Source organism: Cydia amplana, chromosome 13 (assembly GCF_948474715.1).
Source record: "Cydia amplana chromosome 13, ilCydAmpl1.1, whole genome shotgun sequence".
Lineage (NCBI taxonomy): Eukaryota > Metazoa > Arthropoda > Insecta > Lepidoptera > Tortricidae > Cydia > Cydia amplana.
In genome coordinates, this window is record NC_086081.1 from 3,771,491 (window position 1) to 3,794,579 (window position 23,089).

General features: G+C 39.4%; 1 protein-coding gene across 1 annotated transcript; it reads right to left on the reverse strand.

Annotated features, from left to right (window-relative positions):
* Nucleotides 1-452: 452 nt before the first annotated feature.
* On the reverse strand, nucleotides 453-22,438 carry LOC134653368 (ribosome biogenesis protein BOP1 homolog). Its single transcript, XM_063508705.1, has 16 exons — nucleotides 22,272-22,438; nucleotides 22,081-22,194; nucleotides 21,825-21,902; nucleotides 20,820-21,147; nucleotides 19,654-19,816; nucleotides 18,847-18,988; nucleotides 16,156-16,338; nucleotides 14,453-14,602; nucleotides 13,112-13,279; nucleotides 12,151-12,325; nucleotides 10,604-10,822; nucleotides 8,095-8,198; nucleotides 5,912-6,085; nucleotides 5,352-5,497; nucleotides 4,737-4,886; nucleotides 453-623 (listed from the first exon to the last, which is right to left on the reverse strand). Exons 1-16 carry the CDS (start codon nucleotides 22,359-22,361, stop codon nucleotides 470-472), a joined length of 2,538 nt encoding a protein of 845 aa, XP_063364775.1. The 5' UTR covers nucleotides 22,362-22,438; the 3' UTR covers nucleotides 453-469.
* Nucleotides 22,439-23,089: the final 651 nt, after the last annotated feature.

Here is a 23,089-nt window from a genome sequence, read left to right on the forward strand (position 1 = left end):
TAACTACCACTCAGGCAAGTTTCACGAATCTACTAATTATAGTTATAAAGGATTAAACTGGCAACATTGCTTAAAACGCCTTCCATTGGTCGAGCCATTGGTGTATAGCAAATTCTAGGATCGTTGTATGTTCTTGTTACTATTCTTTTTGCCGTTTCATTTCCATCCTGCTAGCTAATTGACATAGTTTTAGGCCTTGAACTTAGGTATTTGTTTAAAGTTTTCGTGTAGTAATATAGGCCCATATAGGGTAGAACGACTTGACGAAATTTGAATATAAACCTACATTGCTGCACTGGACTTATTGCAACCCTTAATATTGAAACAATATATCTATCTACATAAAAATGATGTTTTGCGAGTAGCAAATTAAATATCAAAAATATTATTTGCTAATATGTGAAGTGGACGAAAACTAGAGCCCTATAAATAAAAAAGCATATGACTATTATTTAAAATAAACATTTATTCAAGTATATAGTCGTAGAGTGGAGTCAGCACCCGCAGCGAGTAGCCAGGGCTGCGTCGGGTGGAAGCGGATGTCCAGCACACACAGGTCCTCGCGCTTCTCGGGGCCACGGAGCTGCTTCAGCGGCACAAGGAGAGGGTTTTGTAGAAGGTCACTGGTAAAACAAACATAAATATTTTTATAATTTTAACAAGTAGAAACGTCTGCGATCGATGCTACTAAGCTTAGAATAAATTTAAAAGTGGAAAAATTACTGGAACTGGTGAATTTCCAATATGACTTGGAACTCCGGTAGCCGTTCAAGAAGTGTAACGCTCTTACGGTACATGTCGCTCGGGCCCCCTTGACCCATATGGTGGAAAGATTTGCTGGCTATGGATGAGGTCTTGGTGGCTTAGATGGCAGAGCCCTGGAGTATCGATCCAGAGGCCGTGAGTTCAAGTCTCACCCAAGACAGTAATTTTTCCACTTTTAAATTTATAATAATAATAATAATAAGCCAGGATTATTCACCAGCAGCTTGCTCTTCTATACGGCCTTGTGGACCGCGAAGTACCGTACTACAAGTATTCACCTGCGCCAGTTCTCGAGAATGGTCTTGCCACGCTCTATTGGGATCGATCTATCATCACTGACAGGACTATTGTAGCCAATAAGCCTGACATTGTGATAATAGATCGAGCGCAACGCCGGGCCGTGCTCGTTGACATCACCATCCCCCATGATGAGAATCTCGTGAAAGCCGAGAAGGACAAGTCTAGTAAGTACCTAGACTTGGCTCACGAGATAACCGCCATGTGGGATGTTGATTCGACGATCATTGTCCCGATAGTTGTTTCAGCGAACGGTCTAATAGCGAAGAGTCTCGACCAACATCTTGAGAGACTCTCGCTAGGTGGTTGGATCAAGGGTCAGATGCAGAAGGCGGTGATCTTGGACACGGCGCGGATAGTCCGCCGGTTCCTCTCTCTGCGGCCCTGACCACCGGCAACTTGGGTCTTGCCCCGCTGCTGGCGGCACCCTAGGTTAGGTTTTTTATAATATGTTTATAAGTATTTTGTATTGTTTTTGTAAGTGTTTTTGTATTTTATTTTTATATCCATATTGTAAAAAACCAACCTAAGAAGAAAAATAAATAAAAGAATAATAATAATAATAATAAGCCCGCTGGGCAGCTTGTGGCGAGCTGTTGGGGAGTAACGACCCCACGGACCCGAGTGCTCCAGAGTCGGTCAGGGTCTCCGTCTCCGGCGTGTCTTCGTCGGTCGGAGTGGACCCCAAGGGGACCCGCAGGACTCTCGGCTCTGGCTTGCCTTCATTGGCCGTCCAGAGAGGAGTCGTTAGAGCTATATGCTCCAGGGGTGGAAGTGTTAAAGGGCATAACGCCGCGAGTAACTTCGGAGAAAGCGCAGCACACCTCTCGACACCCCTGAGCCGCTCACGCCGGTGTTGCGCCTGGCCGTCTGTACGATGGCGCTTCAGGTGCCCATCTAGCGAGTGGCGAGTCACCGCCTGCCTCGATAACACTGTATAACACAATGTTATGGCAGGTGTCCGGAACTCTTAGCAATAGCCCAGTCTTTTTTCCACCCAAACTTAAAACATAGACCAGTACTCTGTCCATATTCTCTACAATAGCTTCCAATGCCTGCTGAAACCGGTTCATGGGTCTCATCTATTGATGTACCCGTGAATGGGTTCCAGCAGGCGTTCTACATGACATCAAATCTCTCCAAATGGCCTCTACGTGTTGGATCTATATCCCCACGCACGCCTTATAAATGACCGGGCTCGAAAGACCCGAGAGTTTTATAACGGAGATACAAATAATAATAATAATATTTCCTTAACAACCAGTGTGGGATGCATCGTGATGTGGTGGCAGTAGATAGAAACCTCACGCCGCTCTCCTTGGCAAACGAGAACTGGCGCAAACCTGTGGTACTAAGTACTGCGGATCGCAAGGCGGCATGGGAGAGTAAGGTGCTACACGGGCGGTTCTACAAGGCCCTCACGGGACCCGATGTGGACCTGCTCGCGTCGGTGAACTGGCTACGATTCGGGGACCTCTTCGGAGAAACCGAGGGTTTTGCCTGTGCAATTGCGGACGAAGTAATAATGACGAACAACTATCGGAAATATATCCTGAAGGACGGTACGGTCGACATGTGTCGGGCATGCCGCCGTCCCGGAGAGTCACTCAGGCATATCATTTCCGGTTGTTCTCATCTTGCTAACGGCGAGTACTTGCACAGACATAATCTCGTAGCCAGGATTATTTACCAACAGCTTGCTCTTCTATACGGTCTTGTGGACCGCGAAGTACCGTACTACAAGTATTCACCTGTGCCAGTTCTTGAGAATGGTCGTGCCACGCTCTATTGGGATCGATCTATTATCACTGACAGGACTATTGTAGCCAATAAGCCTGATATTGTGATAATAGATCGAGCGCAACGCCGGGCCGTGCTCGTTGACATTACCATCCCCCATGATGAGAATCTCGTGAAAGCCGAGAAGGACAAGTCCAGTAAGTACCTAGACTTGGCTCACGAGATAACCGCCATGTGGGATGTTGATTCGACGATCATTGTCCCGATAGTTGTTTCAGCGAACGGTCTAATAGCGAAGAGTCTCGACCAACATCTTGAGAGACTCTCGCTAGGTGGTTGGATCAAGGGCCAGATGCAGAAGGCGGTGATCTTGGCCTCTCTGCGGCCCTGACCACCGGTAGCTTGGGCCCTGCCCCGCTGCCGGCGGCATTCTAGGTTAGGTTTTTTATAATGTGTTTATATGTATTTTTTATTGTTTTGTAAGTGTTTTTATATTTTACTTTTATATTCATATTATAAATAACCTAACTTAAGAGGAAAAATAAATAAAGAAAATAATAATAATTTTCTTTATTCAGACAATATACAGTCCACATTTGTTACTCAGCTACTTATAACTAGGTTAATTGTACTTACATACTACACTAGAAATATACAGGTAATTATTTGTACTTGTTTTTAACCCTTTACCGCATACGAAGCCAATTATGGCGGATATAATATTCAACTCTATTGACAGCTATTAAAGTTCAAAATTACTGAATTAGTTTTACTTGCAGTACGGGGTTAATTTAAATAATAAACTTCCCCAGAATGGGGGTTTATTAGTGTGGACATCCAATGTCTTTGCAAAAGACTGTCTGGCCTAACCGCTAACATATTTAGAATGCTGTTGGGACTACCCTGGATTCTGCTTCTAATAGACACAATCTTTTTGCGCATTACAGCGTGGAAGTCCTCTACGTGGGCGTCAGCGAACATTCCAGATGCGCTGCAGAATCTAGGGAGTCCCATCAGGACCCTAAACATTCTAAGCTTAACATTAATTATGTATGACTAATCTTTCGTTCCTAATGTAGGCTATGTCGATTGGTCAATATCAAATCTTCATTCATTCATGTCTCTGAATCTACAACAACTTTAAAACAAAGTAGTAATGCCTTAATTAGTAAAAAAACAATAAAAACTGTTTTTTTTTATACAGGCTCTCATTGCTGATTAATACCTCTTGTCTTTTGCAGGCTTCCTCAAAAACTTTCTAAGGAGCCTAAATTTCATGTGATTTGTTTTTTTTTTAATTCTCGAGAAGTTCCTTTAGACACCTTTCGATTGGAACATAAGACCAGCTTTACCAGCTTCATGTTTTACTCGGCGATGGAGGGTAGGGATATAACTACAATCACGAATTTTTCGATTTTCGTTCGAATTCGTTTTTTCTTCTACTTGTCTCCCTGTCCTACGAATTAGCAAGAGCTATAATATATACTTAAAGGAAGGCAGACAACGAAATTTCGATATTCGACTTTTCGTGGTAGGCGCTCAGACTAGCAAAGGGGTCAATCAACTATTTCTTGTTGTTATTCTGTCCCATCAGCGAGGAGACAATAGTAGCATAGATTGTTAGAAGAACTGCTGTACCATGTTCTACTAACATCCTCAGTAGACGTCCCATTCCCATTATGGAAAGGTGTTATAACTACCATAGAATGCAAGTTTGGTTCATTTAAAAACGAAAAACCTAGAATTTTAAGAGTGACTCAGGAGACCGTAACCATAGCAACATTACAAGAAAAAGTTGATCAATCCAAAGATACTAACCGAATGGCTCAGGCATCTGCCGCGATAGCAGAGGACGCTGGTTCGTTTCCAGCCTGGGGCACTGGAGGCCTTGGTCACTTTTTCTTAGTATATGACATTTATTCAAAGATACTAACTTGTAAACCATCCCGTGCGACACGACGATGTTGTGGTCGTCGCCGGCGGTCGCGAACAGCGGGTAGCGGCGGTGGAACGCCACGGAGCGGACAGCGCCGCCGTGCAGGCGGAGGGTTTGGTACGGTTTAGATGACAGCTCCAAGTCGAACCTGGAAAAAAATGTTTTTAGTCCCGTGCGTCAGGTTTTTGTTTTATCGCTGGATAAATAAGATAGTACTGATTAACCTCGTTTCCCAGAGGCCTATAAAAAGTTCTGCCACTCCATTGAATTTTGAGTCTTTAAATCCAAAAATTAAAATCGCATTTGCCTTGGCAAGTTTTAATTCGTGGGAGGCTATTAGAGGCTAAAAAGAATCAGAGTAAGCGATTTATAGTTACTTTTATATTTATATCACTCTGAATGACGGATTATACAATAAAAACAGAACGATAAACGGCATTCTGGTAAAGAAAGATTAAAGAAATCTAGAAAATTATGGACATATCCGTTTTTGAATATGTTTCCATTTGCGGGGCAATAAAGGTTATTTACTTACATAAGTTAACTTAAACAGGTATACCAAGTCAGGACAAAAATCGACATGAAAATAATTGGTGAAGGACTTAATACTTACCACATGCATTTCCGATCATAGGACGCGACGAGCAAATTGTCGCCAGCTGGATGCACGGCCATTGAGCTAACCCACTGTGCTCCAGTCAGAAGTTTCTTTATCAACTCCTGTTTCACCAGGTCATAAATTCTAACCACACGCTGAGTCTGTAATAGATTTATTTAATTAATACCGCGTTAAACTGTTTTCAATGGCGTTTTATGCGAAGATGATAGGTAACAGCTAGCAAAATAACTCAAAGTGGAAGTGTGAATGATTCATTTAGCTATTCACCTCTAATTTATCAAGTAAAACCTTACAGATTACAGAAATGATGCCGATTTCGATCAATTAATTTTTTTAAATCTAAATTTTCCCATTTACCCTAGTACCAAAATCTATACATTCATTATGAAAAAATATTTAATATAATGTAAAAAAAAAATAGAAAAGTACTACACTCCATTAAGTACTCTAAAATGATACACTTTCAAAAAACGAGAATCGTCTTATCAACAATACACTTTATAAAATTGTCGTTTTTTCTTGTAATTTTTATTGAATACCATATAAAAACTTACAGCCACAAACAGCCTCGGCGTGACCGGGTGGAACAGCGCACACTGCACCAGCCCCTTCGCCTTGGAGAACGGCAGCTGGCTCCTCCGCCGCGACAGCTGGTGCACGACCACCGCGCGACTAGCGCCATCTTGTAGCGTCACTGCGATGTAGTCGCCTTTCCCGTGCCAGGCGAGCTAGACAATGGTAGATTTTTATAAATTGCTATTGCAACCCTAAAAACTAATCTTTGTTTCGATACTCCACCAGATCAAACTAAAAAACTTTCGTTCTTCATCCCAAGATTCCCAAGTTAGCTAAATTTGTGACCATATCAAATAATTATTTAATTATAAATGATATTATGTACATACCGGGCATAACATAACTCTCTAACAATTCATAGGAACATTCAAGATCTAACACGATGGTAGAAAATGGTAGATTTTTATTACTGCTATCGCAACCCAAAATTTTAAAATTTGTCGTTATGGTTAACTTTATGTTTTCGAATTGTCAATCCAAGGCCATTGCGCGGTTGTCTGTTGAATTCGTAATTACATGGTAACAAATATGAATACAGTTGAAATGAGTCAATTTAGCAGTTGCAATTTCGATGTAAAAAATGTCTTCCTACTTAAACGGTTACCATGTTCCTATTTTGTACAATCATCATAAAATAGATAGTGATGGCCAAATATAACGTACTTAATACACCTTTGTTTTAATGGAATTAAGGATGTGTTCCGATTTATTTGGCCACTTTGGCCGCCACTGTCTACTTAGCGCTAACTGTATGTTGTGAATACTACAACTAAGTACTAAATGGAGCATATAGGACGACTCAAAGTATGGAATACGACTGATTATTAGTTGCGTCCACGTCTCGATCAGTACCAATACCAGGCCTATGGAACTCTCCGCGTGAGCTCGGTTTTATACCTACGATTCTGTTCCCGTTCACGGTAGAAAAGAAAGCCAGTTGGTTGCCACACGCGCTCACGCACGCACGTTACCGCGCGCCGCACTGACATTTTTTACGATAATCTTCTTCTTCTTCTTTTGGTGTCGAGGTTCCTTTTTTTATACAATGGATGCCCAGTAGGCAGCGGTGTTGACAGCCCTGGCTGTCGCGTCCCAATAACGATAATTACAAGCTACGTAGGTACTATTGAATTACTTTAATTAAACATGTAATGTTTATTACGACAAATGTACCTATAGTTAGATATCTATTTGAAATAGGTAGCTAACTTGGTAAATGATCATTTTATCGACAGTAAGATATTAATTTTACACCGGAACATAGGTACTCATTTATGCTCTGGTTATCTTATTATGAATTACCTGTAATCATGGGTTATATTATTTTTCTTTATTGTGTAACATTAATCTATATCTGGTTTTAAATTACACGAAGTTTTAAAACTAATTCTTGCTGGATTCATTGCGTGGTTTATAAAACGGCGTAAACGCTGCGGTCACTGCAGGGACATATGACCTTTTAAAATGAGTATTTCGCAAACACTAACCTAACCTAACGCATAAACGGAATATTATAAATTATTGCAACTTAACTTGCTTACATGTAGTTATTTAACGCTATGCTGTTATATACTTTATGACAAGTTCAAATGTTAGTTTGATAGTATGACCGAATTAGAGACCGGACTTCACACGTATTAAAATTTCTAAGCGTCGCGTCGGCAACCCTAGCGTTGTGCCGGTGCGCGCGGTGCGCGAGCGGCGCGCTGAAGGTCACTCCATTGTATTGTTGTGTAGGTATCAAAACGGTAGGTATTTGCGTTTTCTTTGAGAGATAAGTATCTGTTCGTAAGAACTATTATATAATCTGTGCCAATACTCATTTCATGTAAATTACAAACACCAACTAGGGAACAAATCAAATTATTTTTACGAAAATATTTTGATTTGATTTATTTTTTATTTTTAAGTAGTCACAACTATATTTTAAATTATAAACTGAAACAGATACCATACACCAAAGAAAATGGATAACCGTTAGCCGCGTAAGCTGAAGACGCGGGTTCGATTCCCGCCTCAGCCACCGGTGGATTTGGTCACATTTTCTTTGGTGTATGGTATCTATTTCAGTTTATAATTTACAAACACCAACTAAACTCTGAGTGCTAGGAGTCAGTTGTAGTTTAATTTAATATAAAAACACTTTGTATGAAGTACTCACGTGTATGACGGGCTTGAAATGCGTGACAGCCACACGGACCCCAATCGCCCACTCTTCGGGTTTCACCTTGTCCCACTGCACCGCTGTGGTCGTGCGCTCGTCCACTGTAAAATGAGCATATTGTTAGTATTTTCATCATGGCAATTTATTTTACAATACATACGATGCTACGTTACCGCCCTATTGCAGTAATTATTACCACAATACCTGGTAAAATGTAAAAAAGGGCCATACGTACTATAAAACATTGTACAATACTCGTGTCGATTTAAAACACTCCCTTCGGTCTTGTTTCATTTTATCGCCACTTGTTGCGAATTTCCTACTTTTCGCACTTGTATCGTAATGTACTATTAGGAGTTGGTGCGTTTTTGTATGCTTGCGTCATTTTCGCTTGCCGTATATCTAAAGGTAAGATATCTGTTGTAGCAAATTCCGATGAAACCACTTAGTGTAATGGTAGCATTATGCATCGTCTTTATGCAAAATAAGGCGAGCTTATGGAAATTTTATTAAGTAATTTTTAAATTAGTAATGGTTCCTCTACACGTTGGCCCAGCGCTGGGCCAGCGAGATGGCCATGTGATGGACACCGTGGCCATCCCGCCGCGCCATAAGCCATCCGACACCACTACCCTCTCTACACGCTGGCCCATCTTAGTGAGTATGATGGCCCATCGTGTAGAGGAGCCACAAAACTAAACGGAACTTCAAATTCTAGTAGTATACTCACTGACAACATCATGTTGTGGCGGTGGTTTCTCAAGTAGTGTTTTGAACGAGCCACTCTGTGTCTGAAGATGTGCCTTGCCCGAAGAAACGGTATGTAGGTAGTATACTTTACAGACCGAAGTGCTTCGCGCAGCAATTTCCCGGTGAGATGGCTCGTTCTGTGTGGACCGGCCTAATTATCAGCTGTAAAACAAATCAGATAGAAGCCGAGTAGCTTCCAGATGTAAATATACTCACTGACAACATCATGTTGCGGCGGTGGTTCCTCAAGTAACTCGTCAGTCCTAGCGGCCACCTTATGCGCCCCTATATCCTGCCCCGGGTTAAGCAGCAGTAGCCTGTTCCCGACGGCAGCCGCTATGAGGCTGAAGGCCTACCGCGAACCACGTTCGACGTGTTGCCTCCCTGTCACACTTACGTACGAAATTACAAGTGCGACAGAGATGCACCACGTCGTACGTGGTTCGCGGTAGCCCCTCTGAGTCCGAGCGCCGGCGTGCACGCAGCGCCCGGTCACAAAACAGATACAGTACAGAAATCAATCTACATACAAAGTGCGCTCGAGCAACGCACACATAGACACTGCTCACGGACACGATATCTCGGACCGGTTGAGACCAGTCCGAGCGCGAGTGCCATCCGCTTGAGACACGCGTCTGTGAACTTTTTTGTGCAATAATGGAGAAACAAAAAAAAAAGTTATTATAACTGTTCAGTGGACGGTTGTTTAAATTCAACATTAAACTGTGAATTGTCGTTTTTTAAGCTACCAGCGGTTTCAGAGAGGTAAGTTATTAGGTAAGTAGGTATCTGCTTGTAGTTCGATGGTTCGTTTTAACGTTAAACAGAACAGTTAGGTGGGTAGGTAAGCACCCCGCCCCGGCCACTACTAGATACTACGAGTGCCACTACCACGATAGTTTTTTGTGCATAAGTCATAGTTAACAACCCTAGAGCGACCGCCGAGCGTAGGTATGAAAAGTGAAGTACATACATGTGATTGACTTCTGTACTGTATCTGTTTTGTGGCCCGGTGCTCGTCTCCCAGACTACAAACCAACATTCTAGTAGCATACTCACTGACAACATCATGTTGCGGCGGTGGTTCCTCAAGTAACTCGTCAGTCCTAGCGGCCACCTTATGCGCTCCTATATCCTGCCCCGGGTTAAGCAGCAGTAGCCTGTTCCCGACGGCAGCCGCTATGAGACTGATACAGTACAGAAGTCAATCACATGTATGTACTTCACTTTTCATACCTACGCTCGGCGGTCGGTCTAGGGTTGTCAACTATGACTTATGCACAAAAAACTATCGTGGTAGTGGCACTCGTATCTAGTAGTGGCCGGGGCGGGGTGCTTACCTACCTACCTAACTGTTCTGTTTAACGTTAAAACAATCAAAATACAAGCAGATACCTACTTACCTAACTTACCTCTCTGAAACCACTAGTAGCTTAAAAAACGACAATTCACCGTTTAATGTTGAATTTAAACAACCGTCCACTTAACAGTTATAATAACTTTTTTTTTGTTTCTCTATGATTGCACAAAAAAGTTCACAGACGCGTGTCTCAAGCGGATGGCACTCGCGCTCGGACTGGTCTCAACCGGTCCGAGATATCGTGTCCGTGAGCAGTGTCTATGTGTGCGTTGCTCGAGCGCACTTTGTATGTAGATTGATTTCTGTACTGTATCTGTTCTGTGGCGGCACGGTGCGCAGGCAGCGCCCGGTGCTCGTCTCCCAGACTACAAACCAACATTCTAGTAGCATACTCACTGACAACATCATGTTGCGGCGGTGGTTCCTCAAGTAACTCGTCAGTCCTAGCGGCCACCTTATGCGCCCCTATATCCTGCCCCGGGTTAAGCAGCAGTAGTCTGTTCCCGACGGCAGCCGCTATGAGACTGAGTCCGAGCGCCGGCGTCCAGGCCACGCGCGCCGCCGGCCCGGGGAGCGGCACGGTGCGCAGGCAGCGCCCGGTGCTCGTCTCCCAGACTACAAACCAACAATAACGTATTTGACTACTAGTCAAATCAGTTTATTGGGTTCCCCTCATCTGGCATAATATTGTATGTCAGAAATACATTTCGCATAACATGTATCGCAGAAACACTTTTAGTCGAATGATTATTTTGCATAGCTATTACTTGGCATTACTATTTACTACGCATACAATACATTTTGCAGCATATCATTAAGCAGAAGATTACTGTTGCCGACTTTCATTTAGCATAATTTTATGTACCATAACCATCCTGCAGCATACTCTTATTATGGCATAATGATTTTTTCTGCTAGCAGAAAAGCGGGGTAAGTTATTTAAGTAAGAACTGCGACCCCAACAAAATTGGACGCGTGCCAGAAAAGAAGGTTAGTTTATGTTAGAATTGCGACCTCCTACAAAAACGAATGGCTGTCAGAAAAATAGGTTAGGTTAGGTTAGAGCTGCGACCTCCTACAAAAACGAACGGCTACCAGAAAAGTAAGCTCAACTGCCATAAACATCACCTTTAATTAAACTTGATAGCTTTATGCCACCAAAATAGTATGCAATACATTTATCGGCGAAATCAATATTCGATTAAAATACTATTATGATCATCAACAGTATGCCAAAATATGGTTCTGGATTATAAAACTCTGCGAAGTGATTGTATGCTAAATGATACTATGCGAGAGGTAATTCTGCCAAACAACATTTCTGCCAAGTAACATTATACAATACAAATTTATGTCAAAAAACTTTCTGCAACACATTAGTAACTCCAGTTTATTTTTTCGAACTGTCAAAACGATTTTGCTACTATGGAATGTGTTTGAAACACTAGCATGTGACGTCACAATCAAATTACCTACTCTTTATAGTTTAATACCGGCTTTAAAATAGAAATTGTGTCTAAAAATAGCTGCTGTCTACGTTTCTCTATAATCTTTTTTCAGCTTCATTGGAAGTCGGGAAGTGGGTCAAATTTAACTTGCAAGATTGGACCTAGTATAAACATACCTAGTTATAGTTATCTACATACATACATATGTACATTGCAAGTTAAATAAAGGTTTGTAAAAAATAGTGCATCTTCCAGATTATTGCGTTATGTCTCCTTACAGCCTCAATCACTAAACGAATATTCACCTTGTCTTATTACAAGCTTTTATCTATGCCTTTTTAATTACAATATATGATAGCTTCAATCGAATCTTGAAAGCTAAATTACCTATATAAATCAAATATTGAATCTTCAAGGTCTTTTAAATATTCTTACAAAAGACGATTAAAAAATAAAATCACAGAAACATAGAATTTTAAGGCTCCTAGGACTTACTCTTAACAGTGCCATCATCGCTTCCGGAGACAGCGTACTGCCCTGTAGGGTCGAAATCAGCACTCCGGACCAGACCGCTGTGGCCCTTGAACATCAGGGCCTCGTGTGTGGGAAACGGCTGCAGCTCCCGGGGAGATGGCAGCTTGGGCACCAGGTCTTCAGGGCTGATGGTCAGCTGGAAGAAATAGGATTATCTTGTGGATTAAGTTCGTATCGTCGTGCTATTTCTATAGTTTTTTTAGCGTTAGAAAGAAGGTAAACCATCTTGATGTGTCTTTTAATTTAAAAAAAAATTGAAAAACGCTTTAAAAATTAGCTTATCTAATACCTTTAAACGAGCAATTCTTGTTTATTTATTTATATATATATTTCGGGGATCTCGGAAACGGCTCTAACGATTTCGATGAAATTTGGTATACAGGGGTTTTCGGGGGCGAAAAATCGATCTAGCTAGGTCTTATCTCTGGGAAAACGCGTATTTCCGAGTTATTATATGTTTTCCGAGCGAAGCTCGGTCACCCAGATATTATTACTTATGAAAGCAAAAGAATGTAAAAGACCGTATATCACTACATAGTATAAAACAAAGTCGCTTTACTAAGCTTTAAGCTATATGACACCGTAAGATTGTGAACCCGTTAGTTTATAAATTTTATAATCTAACGTAGGTTAGGTTAGGTTAGATTATAACTTCCCTACCGTCAGTTTATAATGTAACTAGCGAGATTATAATATGCCGAGTGTTTATAATTTTACGGTGACATATATAAGCATCAAATGTACACATGAAACGCAATAATATATTTGATTTGATTGATTAGATCTTTAAAACTACGCAACGGATATATATGCGGGTTTTTTTAATAGACAGTGATTCAAGAGGAAGGTTTATGTATAATTTGTTAACCCGTGCAAAGAGAGGCGGATCGCTAATAATTTATAAAAATGTTAAACCACTTACCCTCATATGTATGGCTCGAGGAGCGAGATACAGATCCAAGCACCGAAGGAACCGTTCGCGTATGAAGCGAGGGTAGGCGGCGACAGACCGCAGGTTGTCGTGTTTCGTCGGTAAAAAGGTGTATTTGCGCTTCCAAGGAGTTTCTGATAGCTTGTTCCATTCTTTCATCTAAAAATTAAGTTTTAATAAGATAAAAGATAGTTGCAAGTAGGCATATTACAATGAGCTTATGAACGTCAAATAAAGCTACACCGGCTCCTACACCTTTGCCTCGAGATTTAAATTTAAATCCCCCCTCAATTAGTGATGGGTAGGACATCAATTTAAAATGAGTTTGTATGAGTACCTCAATTTCTAAAATGAGGTGTTACAATGTCTTACTTCAAATGAGGTGAGGTACTAGCATATTTTCAGCGTCGACTATTCCATTAATTCCAACGGCGACACAAATATTTAATGTATATACATATTTATGTATTCATCACTTCCTTTATAAATAAATAAATAGTAACATTTAATTGGAGTGCAATTCTGAAGGTTAAGAATAGAACTTTTAGGAGAAAGATAATTTTAGAATCAAGTAAAATGAATAGAGGAGTGAAGTAAGACATTTTTGCGGTACGAAGTACTGCGACAAATTAACAAAATGAGTGGTACAAATGAGGTGCCTCACGAGTGAGCGACTCAACACTACCCTCAATTGGAGGAGGGTATCCCAATACGGGACCGGCAACAAACTTGGCAATAATTAGACACAGTACAGGCATGCGAGACATATATAATGCGAAAAGAGGTGAAAATGTAGGTAATACTGAAAAAAAACCGAAGTCGAGAAAAATTGGCTAACCAACCATAATATCACTCAGTTCATCATCTTCAGAGTCATATGTATGTTTACTATTTTATGAAAGAACTGGCATATTAAGGTGAGTACTGATAAAACCAATTAAGATTCAAGCTAATTTGATTGTCCAATACTAAAGTTATTATGTTATTCAAATCATTCAACAATTAAAGTCCGATAGTAGCTCATTTTGAAATAAATCATATTTACCACAAAATAACTGCATTAGGGCTCATTTAGACGGTGCGAGAACTCGCATGCGAGTTTCATTACATTGCGTCATTTGATCGGTCGGCTGAATTGATGTGACCTCAATGGTCCGCAATGTAACTAAAATCGTATAAGAGTTCGCGCCGTCTAAAATCTATTTTTTTATTCGGTAGACTGAAATGACAGTTCATAGTATGAACATAAAATGTCATTTCATACTAAGAAATGCCATTTTAGTCTACTGAATTAAAAAATAGACTTTAAATGAGCCCTTAAAATCAACAAACCTCTTTAGAATCGAGCAAGTACTCTGGTGGCGGGTTGTAGCTTTCTGCGTGGGACGGCAGGGCCCGTTTAGGCGCGGGGATGTGTTTGTGGATGCCTCGGATATTCTCATCTTCTGTAGTTGAACCCCACAGGTTGTAAAATTGCCTTACCTGATTTGTAAAAAATAATATCATAAGAAGGTAACTGGATATAAGTTGAAATCTTTATTACATAAAATTGCGACTGTGAATTAAATAAACACTTCATATATTCATCATTTTTAAAATCTGATGATCAATAACTTTTTTTTAAACTTGAACTCCATTTCATTATTGGTTGCATTTCCCCACAACATCACACCGTATCTTAAACTAGCCGTTACATGTGCATGGTAAACAGACAAGAGATGAGTATAGTAAGAATTTTTACGTCCACAGGGTGACTATAATTAGATTAGTTTATCAAGAGAGCATTTTGCAACCGGGCTGTCTAAGAAAGTACTTACTATGAAAATTCCCACACAAAACTATATGTGAATGTTGTTAAGATAAAATAATAGTACATTACTGCAGACGCCGGGAAAGAAGGGCTTGCCGGGTGAGTAGGTATAGACGGCCGACCGTAGGGAGGCCGGATAGTGATACGAAGTCGGCAAGACCTTTTCACGGCTAGGCATGTATAGTGCTTTTCTCAAACATATGCAATGAAATAAAAAAATTCACCACTCAAAAAAACAAATTATAAATATCAACCACAAATAGCTACACGACAAAAGTTTTTTAATTTTCCTTCCAATCCTGCCATAATGACTTTTTTTTTACGTAAGTCGTCCGTATTTCGCGTGTGTAGTGTTCGAATAGACCCTATTAGGGCCATTATACACAACCTGATAATAAGAATCTTAATTTCAATAAATAAAATAAATGCAGAGGATTTTAAATATTGTCTATGGTCTCTGGTGACTTACGTATAGACAAGATTTTAAATTTATTCATTAACACATTGAATCATACAGATTCGTAAGTATTCTTAATATCAGTACGTTCGTGTATAACAGGCGTTAGTTAACACGGATATTTTGGTCCGATAACCATTCATTCACTAAAAATAAAAAAATAAAATATAATTCGGCTGTTTAGCCTGTTCATGGACACAGACCCCATGTTTACATTAGAATTAAAAAAAAATTACTTCCCGGCCTAGGCCTTCAATTTCGTATGAAACTCCTTTACAGTTCTCTGGAGTTGCTCCGCCCTAAACGTGATACTTCGAAGCCTGATATAACGCCCGGAGCGACGACATTTCATTGCATGTTAGAGAAAATAAATATTATAGGACATTTTTACACAGATTGACTAAGACCCACAGAGAGCTCAAGAAGGCTTGTGTTGTGGATACTCAGACAACGATATATATAATATACAAATACATAGAAAACACCGAAGACTCAGGAACAAATATCTGTGCTCATCACACAAGTAAATGCCCTTACCGGGATACGAACCCAGGACCGCAGCTTCACAGGCAGGGTCACTACTAGGCCAGACCAGTCGTCAGTCGTCAGGTGACAGACTCTTTGGTGCGATAGTCCTTAGGTGGTCTGTACACTTCAGATAGAAGTTAGCAACTCCACCGGCGTCACAAATAAATAAATAAATAAATAAATAAATAAATATCATAGGACAAATGCATTAAATAAAAGAAATCGTTATAAAATGCTTACCCGTTTCTTTCTCCTTTCCATGGCTATTTCCCGCCTCGTCTTGGTCCAGCCCATTTTCAACGCGTGAACTATCTTGGAGATGTGTTTCTGTTCCTCGCGAGACGGCAGGAACGACCGCTTGTGTTCAGGGAACGCGCGGATTGGCGTAGCTAGGACTTCGCGGGAGAACCATTCCACCCACGGCTGAAAAAAAAACCGGCCAAGTGCGAGTCGGACTCGCGCACGGAGGGTTCCGCACCATCAACAAAAAATAGAGCAAAACAAGCAAAGAAACGGTCACCCATCCAAGTACTGACCCCGCCCGACGTTGCTTAACTTCGGTCAAAAATCACGTTTGTTGTATGGGAGCCCCACTTAAATCTTTATTTTGGTGTACTTCCGTTTGGCCCAAATACATTTCGCCAAATTTCACTTCCCAACAAACTTATCGCAATAGTTTCATTTCCCAAAGGAACCTTTAGCAAAGTTACACTTCGCATATAACTTATTTGGTCAAATTATCATTTGGCATGATTTTACTTTGTCAAATGTTATTAGGACAAAAACTTATTTAGCAAACGTTTTTTATTGGCTAATATTATATTCCAAAAAGATGTTTGCTCAAATTGTATTATTAACCTATATATAAGTAGTGCTTTCACCAAATATTAAGCCTCAAATGCTTCAGATTTAAAAAAAAAATGCAAAAAAAGAAAAATATTTTTTATTTTATTACAGCCAAAGTACTAATCCGATTTCTTTGTAATTTGGGTATGTTGTATATACAATTAAGGTCGCGTTCTGAAAAAAATAATATAGAATTATCTCTTAAAACAATAGTAAAAAATTGAGATGAAAATTTTCAGAAAAATAAAAAAAATACATGCGAGATAGCGACAGTTATCAAATTTACATATTTCATGTAGAATTTAATAATGTTTAACATATATTTTTTTCAAAAATTTAAATCGGGATTAACAGTGTTAAAAACTCGAATTTGTAACATCCCATAATACCTTCTCTTCATTCTAGGGCATAAAATTCTATATAAAAAACAAGAATTTGACACAATTCTAGGGATTGACAGAGCAATCTATGCTGGCGCCATCTGCTAAATACTTTGACCGGCCAATCCCATTGATTACCGAATCTTAATTACTTAATTTTTATTTTAGGTCCTTATATAATTCTAGAAAATATTATTGTTCATGGTTCAAAAAATTACATCCGTTTGCGTAAAACATAACCAAAATGATAAAGTATTTCAAATGAAAGCAAAAATAAAAATACTGCAGGCCCTCTATTGGTATGTAAATGGTATGCCATGTAATATTTTGGGACATGTAAGTTATGCTTAATGATACATTTGACTAAATAATACTTGGTAAAATGAAACTTGACCAAGTAATTATTTGCTAAACAATAACTTGCCAAAAAAGACTATTGCTAACTGAAAAATTGCGATAAGTTGTTTTGCCAAACATTTTTTTGGGAAATGATAATTTGGGAAACATAGTTTGGGATGTGATACTTTGGGAAACGTTTTTGGCCCATTCATTAGTAAACCCTTTATTTTATTCTGTTTTTAGTATTTGTTGTTATAGCGGCAACAGAAATACATCATCTGTGAAAATTTCAACTGTCTAGCTATCACGGTTCGTGAGATACAGCCTGGTGACAGACGGACGGACAGCGGAGTCTTAGTAATAGGGTCCCGTTTTTACCCTTTGGGTACGGAACCCTAAAAAGTGTTAGAACAATTTTGTCTCTGCTAAGATTTGAGGCGTGTCGCGCCAACATGAGGCCTTTTCGACAATATAATTAAATGTAACTGTATTGGAACGCAAACTGAAACAGCATCCATTAAGGTGTAGGTAAGGACTATTTTATATATAACTTTTTCTAATGGGGTTGGCTGGTCGAAGTATTTAACAGATGGCGCCATCATAGCTTGCCCTGTCAATCCCTAAAGAATTGAGTCAAATTTTTGTTTTTTAAACGCCATGGATGCCAGCCTTAAGCAAAATCTCATAGAAAAAGGGGCAAGCTATGATGGCGCCATTTATGCAAAACTTTGACAGTTGCCAACCCCATTGTAAGTTACTTTAATTATGTTGTTTGCAAAGGACTTTCGAAAAAAAAAATTGCTGTCCGCCTTTTCGAAGGCTTTTCTCCTATTAGAAGAATTATTTTATTTAAAACGATTATATGCTTATTAGAAAGAACCACGAAAATAGCAGACGATAAAATCAGGAGCTTTTGCATCAAAGGAGGATGGGCAGATTTGTATGGACACTGGCCTATGAGCCAATAAGAATAAGCGACATACCATTGGAAAGGTTTTTTTATATACTCCATTTTTTTGTATGACGAGACTTGTCAAATCTCTGTTTAAAAAAAACAAATATGACACAAAAAAACATAAGAAAACGAATAAAAAAACTAAAATATCGTGACACCAAATCATCCACAATAACAAAACCTTAATGATCTGCGACACAGGAACTTAGTACCGAAAAAAACTATACAGTCACGTTTAAACTCACACTACTTTTTGCGGTGATAACTTTTTTCACACAAAGATTTGGGACTATCTGCCATAGTAAAAGTATTAGAACTTAGAATAAGCTATCCAGTGACATATAGCTTGTCCTTATTGGTCATTAGGCCAATTTGCCCACCCTCCTTTACCCTATATCTTGCAGACCCTACCTCATACTCATCATGGTCAGCATTAGGCACTTGACCCTGGCGGATGCGGGAGATCAGCTCCAGGTCCTGCTTGCTGAGGATCACGTCCTGCCCGGTGCTGGGGTCCCGGACCGTTCGCCAGAAATCTGGGTCTTCGCATTTTCTGTACAAATACACAATATTTTGGTATTAAGGTAGTCGAGAAGGAACAAATGAAAAGGCATTGAAGATGGGAAATAGGACAATCAAAGTTATAAGACAGAAAAAAAATACAAGTTATACTTGGTCAAGCAGATCTTGTCAGTAGAAAAAGGCGGCAAATTTGAAAAATGTAGGCGTGAAGGGATATCGTCTCATAGAAATTTTGAATTTCGCGCCTTTTTTTACTGACAAGATTTGCTTGACCAGCTATATAAACACATGTTACTATTTTTTTTTCATACTGAGGTGTTGTCATGAAAAAGTAAGTATATCTATAAAAGAACAACTTGAAAGATATTATTTTTGATTAAATTTTAAATGTCAGTCTTATCAATCAAAAATGTAAATATTTGACTAAGAATCAATCAAGAAATAGCCAAAACAGCAGCAAAGCGTAATGAACACAGAAAAAGGAAATAAAATATTATCATAAAATCAAAATAATGTCATTTAACACATTCATTGCCACCCAGCCAAACAAGACATCCGCGCCAGGCCACAAAAATTTCGTCATATAAAGCTGTAGTACCACGATCCGGACTATCGGGTCGTCCGGCCTGGTCATCAAATACCAGAAAGTCGGGTTTTCGGCACTAAATGTGTTAATTATACTACAATGCTACTTACTTAAGGAACTCATCAATCTGATCTCTCTGCGGCGGCTTGATGATCTTCCGTCCGTCCAAGTCATAGCCAACATGCTGGTACTCATTGTACCACCACATCGGGATGTCGCCGACAGTGTTGCGGCGTTCTTCTTCGTCTGACGTGTCTCCTGACTCGTATTCATCTATGGGGAAAAGTTACATAGTTAGTCCACACTGTGGTAAGGAGGAGACTAGCTTACACTTACTAGCGGAATGTACTATGTATGCGGCACCGCGATATAATACATTCGGTAGAGACACACTAGAAGAGAACGAACTGAATGAACGCGACGCAGATCGACAGCCCGCCTGCTTCCAGCCGGGCGTCCCTACATTAAAAAAAAAAAAAAAAAAAAAAAAATGTGTTATTGCTACAAGTACCACAAAAAAAAATACACGAGAAAAACAATCTTCATTTCGCAATTATACAAAAACATGCACAAAAATTTTATAACGGTATAGGCAATGGGTACCAATCTCAGCTTTTGCCAGATATATGTCTAGATATATACCCAGCGCTGATTTTCAGACAGGTCCCTTTATGACAGGTCGGTCTTTACATACAGGATGCACAACACCCAGTACCTACACTGGTCATTGTAATAATAATATATGCGAACGGCGCGGCTGTTTGTGTGTGTGTGTGTGTGTGTGTGTGTATGTGTGTGTGTGTGTTTGTGTGTGTGTGTGTGTGTGTGTGTGTGTGTGCGTGTGTGTATATGAGTGACTTAGACTGATTAATGAACCAAATATGTACTATGTATATATTATATATATATGTTTTATTAGTTACATCTACATAGTTATTACATAGATTTATGGTAAAATGTCAGTAAGCAGAATCTGCACTAACAATGTAAGTACTGACACTACTAACAATTCTGACTGAATTAAGAGCATTACAGGAAAATGTTTGCGCAATTTCTACGAGGAGATCTAGACAAATATTTTTAAGACAAGGAGATTAAAAAAGCTCAAACAATATAGCCATGACTTTTAACGGAAAAAACTACAAACACTACAATGCACCAAAAACTGTCCAAAAAGATGCCAATTAGCCACGCTGCAGAACAAATTAAGTAACGTAAGGAGCGTATTTGTGTCTTTTAAGTAAAATATTATTTTTTGGCACACAAAATGACATACCTTTTTGAGCTACTGGCTGCATCTTAACACTAGTTTCCTTAATTTTATCAGCTAACACATCCACACTGTCCTTAATATTTCCTTTTACTTCCTTCCCTTTCACCTGCTTTTCTTTCTCTTTCACCTGCTTTTCTTTTGACTCTTTTTGTTTAGTTTTCTTTTTCACTTTCTGGTTTATCTCTTTGTCCGACTCATCACTGGAACCGGAGTGTGTTTGTCCGATACCAGACTCTGCACCACTGTCTTCTTCACTCTGTTGTGATGCTTCATCATCTTCATCATTATCACCATCTTCTGATTCATCATCAGCTTCTGAATCTGTTAGGTCCTGTGAAAGATTACAAATATTGGTGGAAATGTATGAACTGGTTTGATGAGTATGATCAGCTATGTGCTGTTATATTTCTTGAGGTGAACATTTTTTAAATTAATTGTGAAACAATTAACCATAAAAAAAAATTAACCTGTGTACTAACTATGTCAATGATACTTGTTCAAATAATTTTAGTGATAAAAAAAGTTAGCAAAGAAATGAAAAAAAAATGTGCACAAATATTTGTTCTTACAGTAAATTGATAAGGTTCGAGTTGTATCCACTACATAATAACATATGTGATGAACAACAGTTAGACAGCTGTTGCTGTCTACATCCAGTGAAATGAGACAATAGACTAAGGGCCATGCAGTTGCACCAACGACAGTTAACGGACTGAAAAACGTCACACAGCAGAGACCTATTAAACTTATAATAATAAAATTTAGCAAATGCTTTACTGGTGACAGACAATTTGGTGCTTCCGTGGCAACCGACCCTAAAGCCCCGTCTCCATATCGCGCGACAAACTATCGAACATTGGCTCGCGCGGCAGCCGCGCGAAATGGTTACCGGGTAGGCTCGCAATATGGGGACGGGGCTTAAGATACAATTATACAATCACATAAATAAAGTATAGAACTTCAGCTTAACAAAATGGGTCTACTTATAAAAATTATAACAATACTTACTGATGATGCATCTGAAGCATCTGCTGGCTGCTCTTCGTCTCCGAACGTAGAATCGGCATCCTCATCAAACAGTACCTCCTAAAAATACAAATACCAGATATGAAGGTAGGTAGTTACAGATATTGTCAGTATTGTAAGTAAACTGAACTTTGTAAATGTTTCTACTACATGCTTGCCAGCAAGATGTAATACTGAATATTAATATAATATTGGATATTTGGTTTATGTAGTTATCAAAAAACTATTAAATGCTTACATCTTGTTCCGCATCAGAGTTAACGCCTTCTCCTTCCTCTTCCGAGTCTGTAGCGTCTTCTGTCCCATTCAAATCACCGCGGATCAGATCCTCGCTTGCCCCAGAATCACTTCCCTACAATAAACCACAAATATAACCAATAATGAACAAAATAACACGCTGAAATTATCACTTCACTTTACGACGCTTACCTCATCTTCTGATGAATCTTTGGCACCAGTTTTCTTGGCATTCTTTGCGTCTATTTTTCTTTTCAGTAAACCAGCTTTAAATGGTGGCATTTTGTGGTATCTATATCATAATTCAGAAAATAAAGCGGCTTGGAGACTCCGAGCCACCAACTAACACGTGTTGTTCATTCACATCAGTGACCTGTCAAAGTGACATTGACACATTGAATTTCGACTATTTTATATAGGTGAATCGGAACGCAAATACATTTATTTTGCCTTTAGAAAGTTATAAAATGTTAGCCGCAAATTAAAATGGTGCTAGATAGATGAATGGATGAGATGAAAAAAATATATCAAAATAAAGAATGCATTTGAGGTGAAATAGGGTAGGGTAGTGGCTGAATGACCATCTTTTGCCAGAGAAAACTATGATTATTAAAGTATAAAAGATTTGTCTATGGTTTTATTCCATTATACGCACAAGTTTAGGTACGAGTTAATGAAATAAGTGTTAAAGTAACCCTAATATTCTGGATACATTGGAACATAAGAAATTGACAAATGAAGTGAGGTTATATCATGAATCTAGTATAACTGGATTGGGCATGAGTGGTGGGGATAACTGACAGAACGAGATAGTCTTATGTATCTTTCAGTAGGAGTAGCAGCGAAAGCGCTATTATTGTTTGTCCTTGTCACAGTCTCGCATCTTGTTTTATTCCCCACCGTAAATTGACCACCGTGATTGGTCGAATTCATTTGTTGCCCACCATAACAAATAAATTCGACCAATCATAGCGGCGCAATGCGACGCTATGATTGGTCGAATTTATATG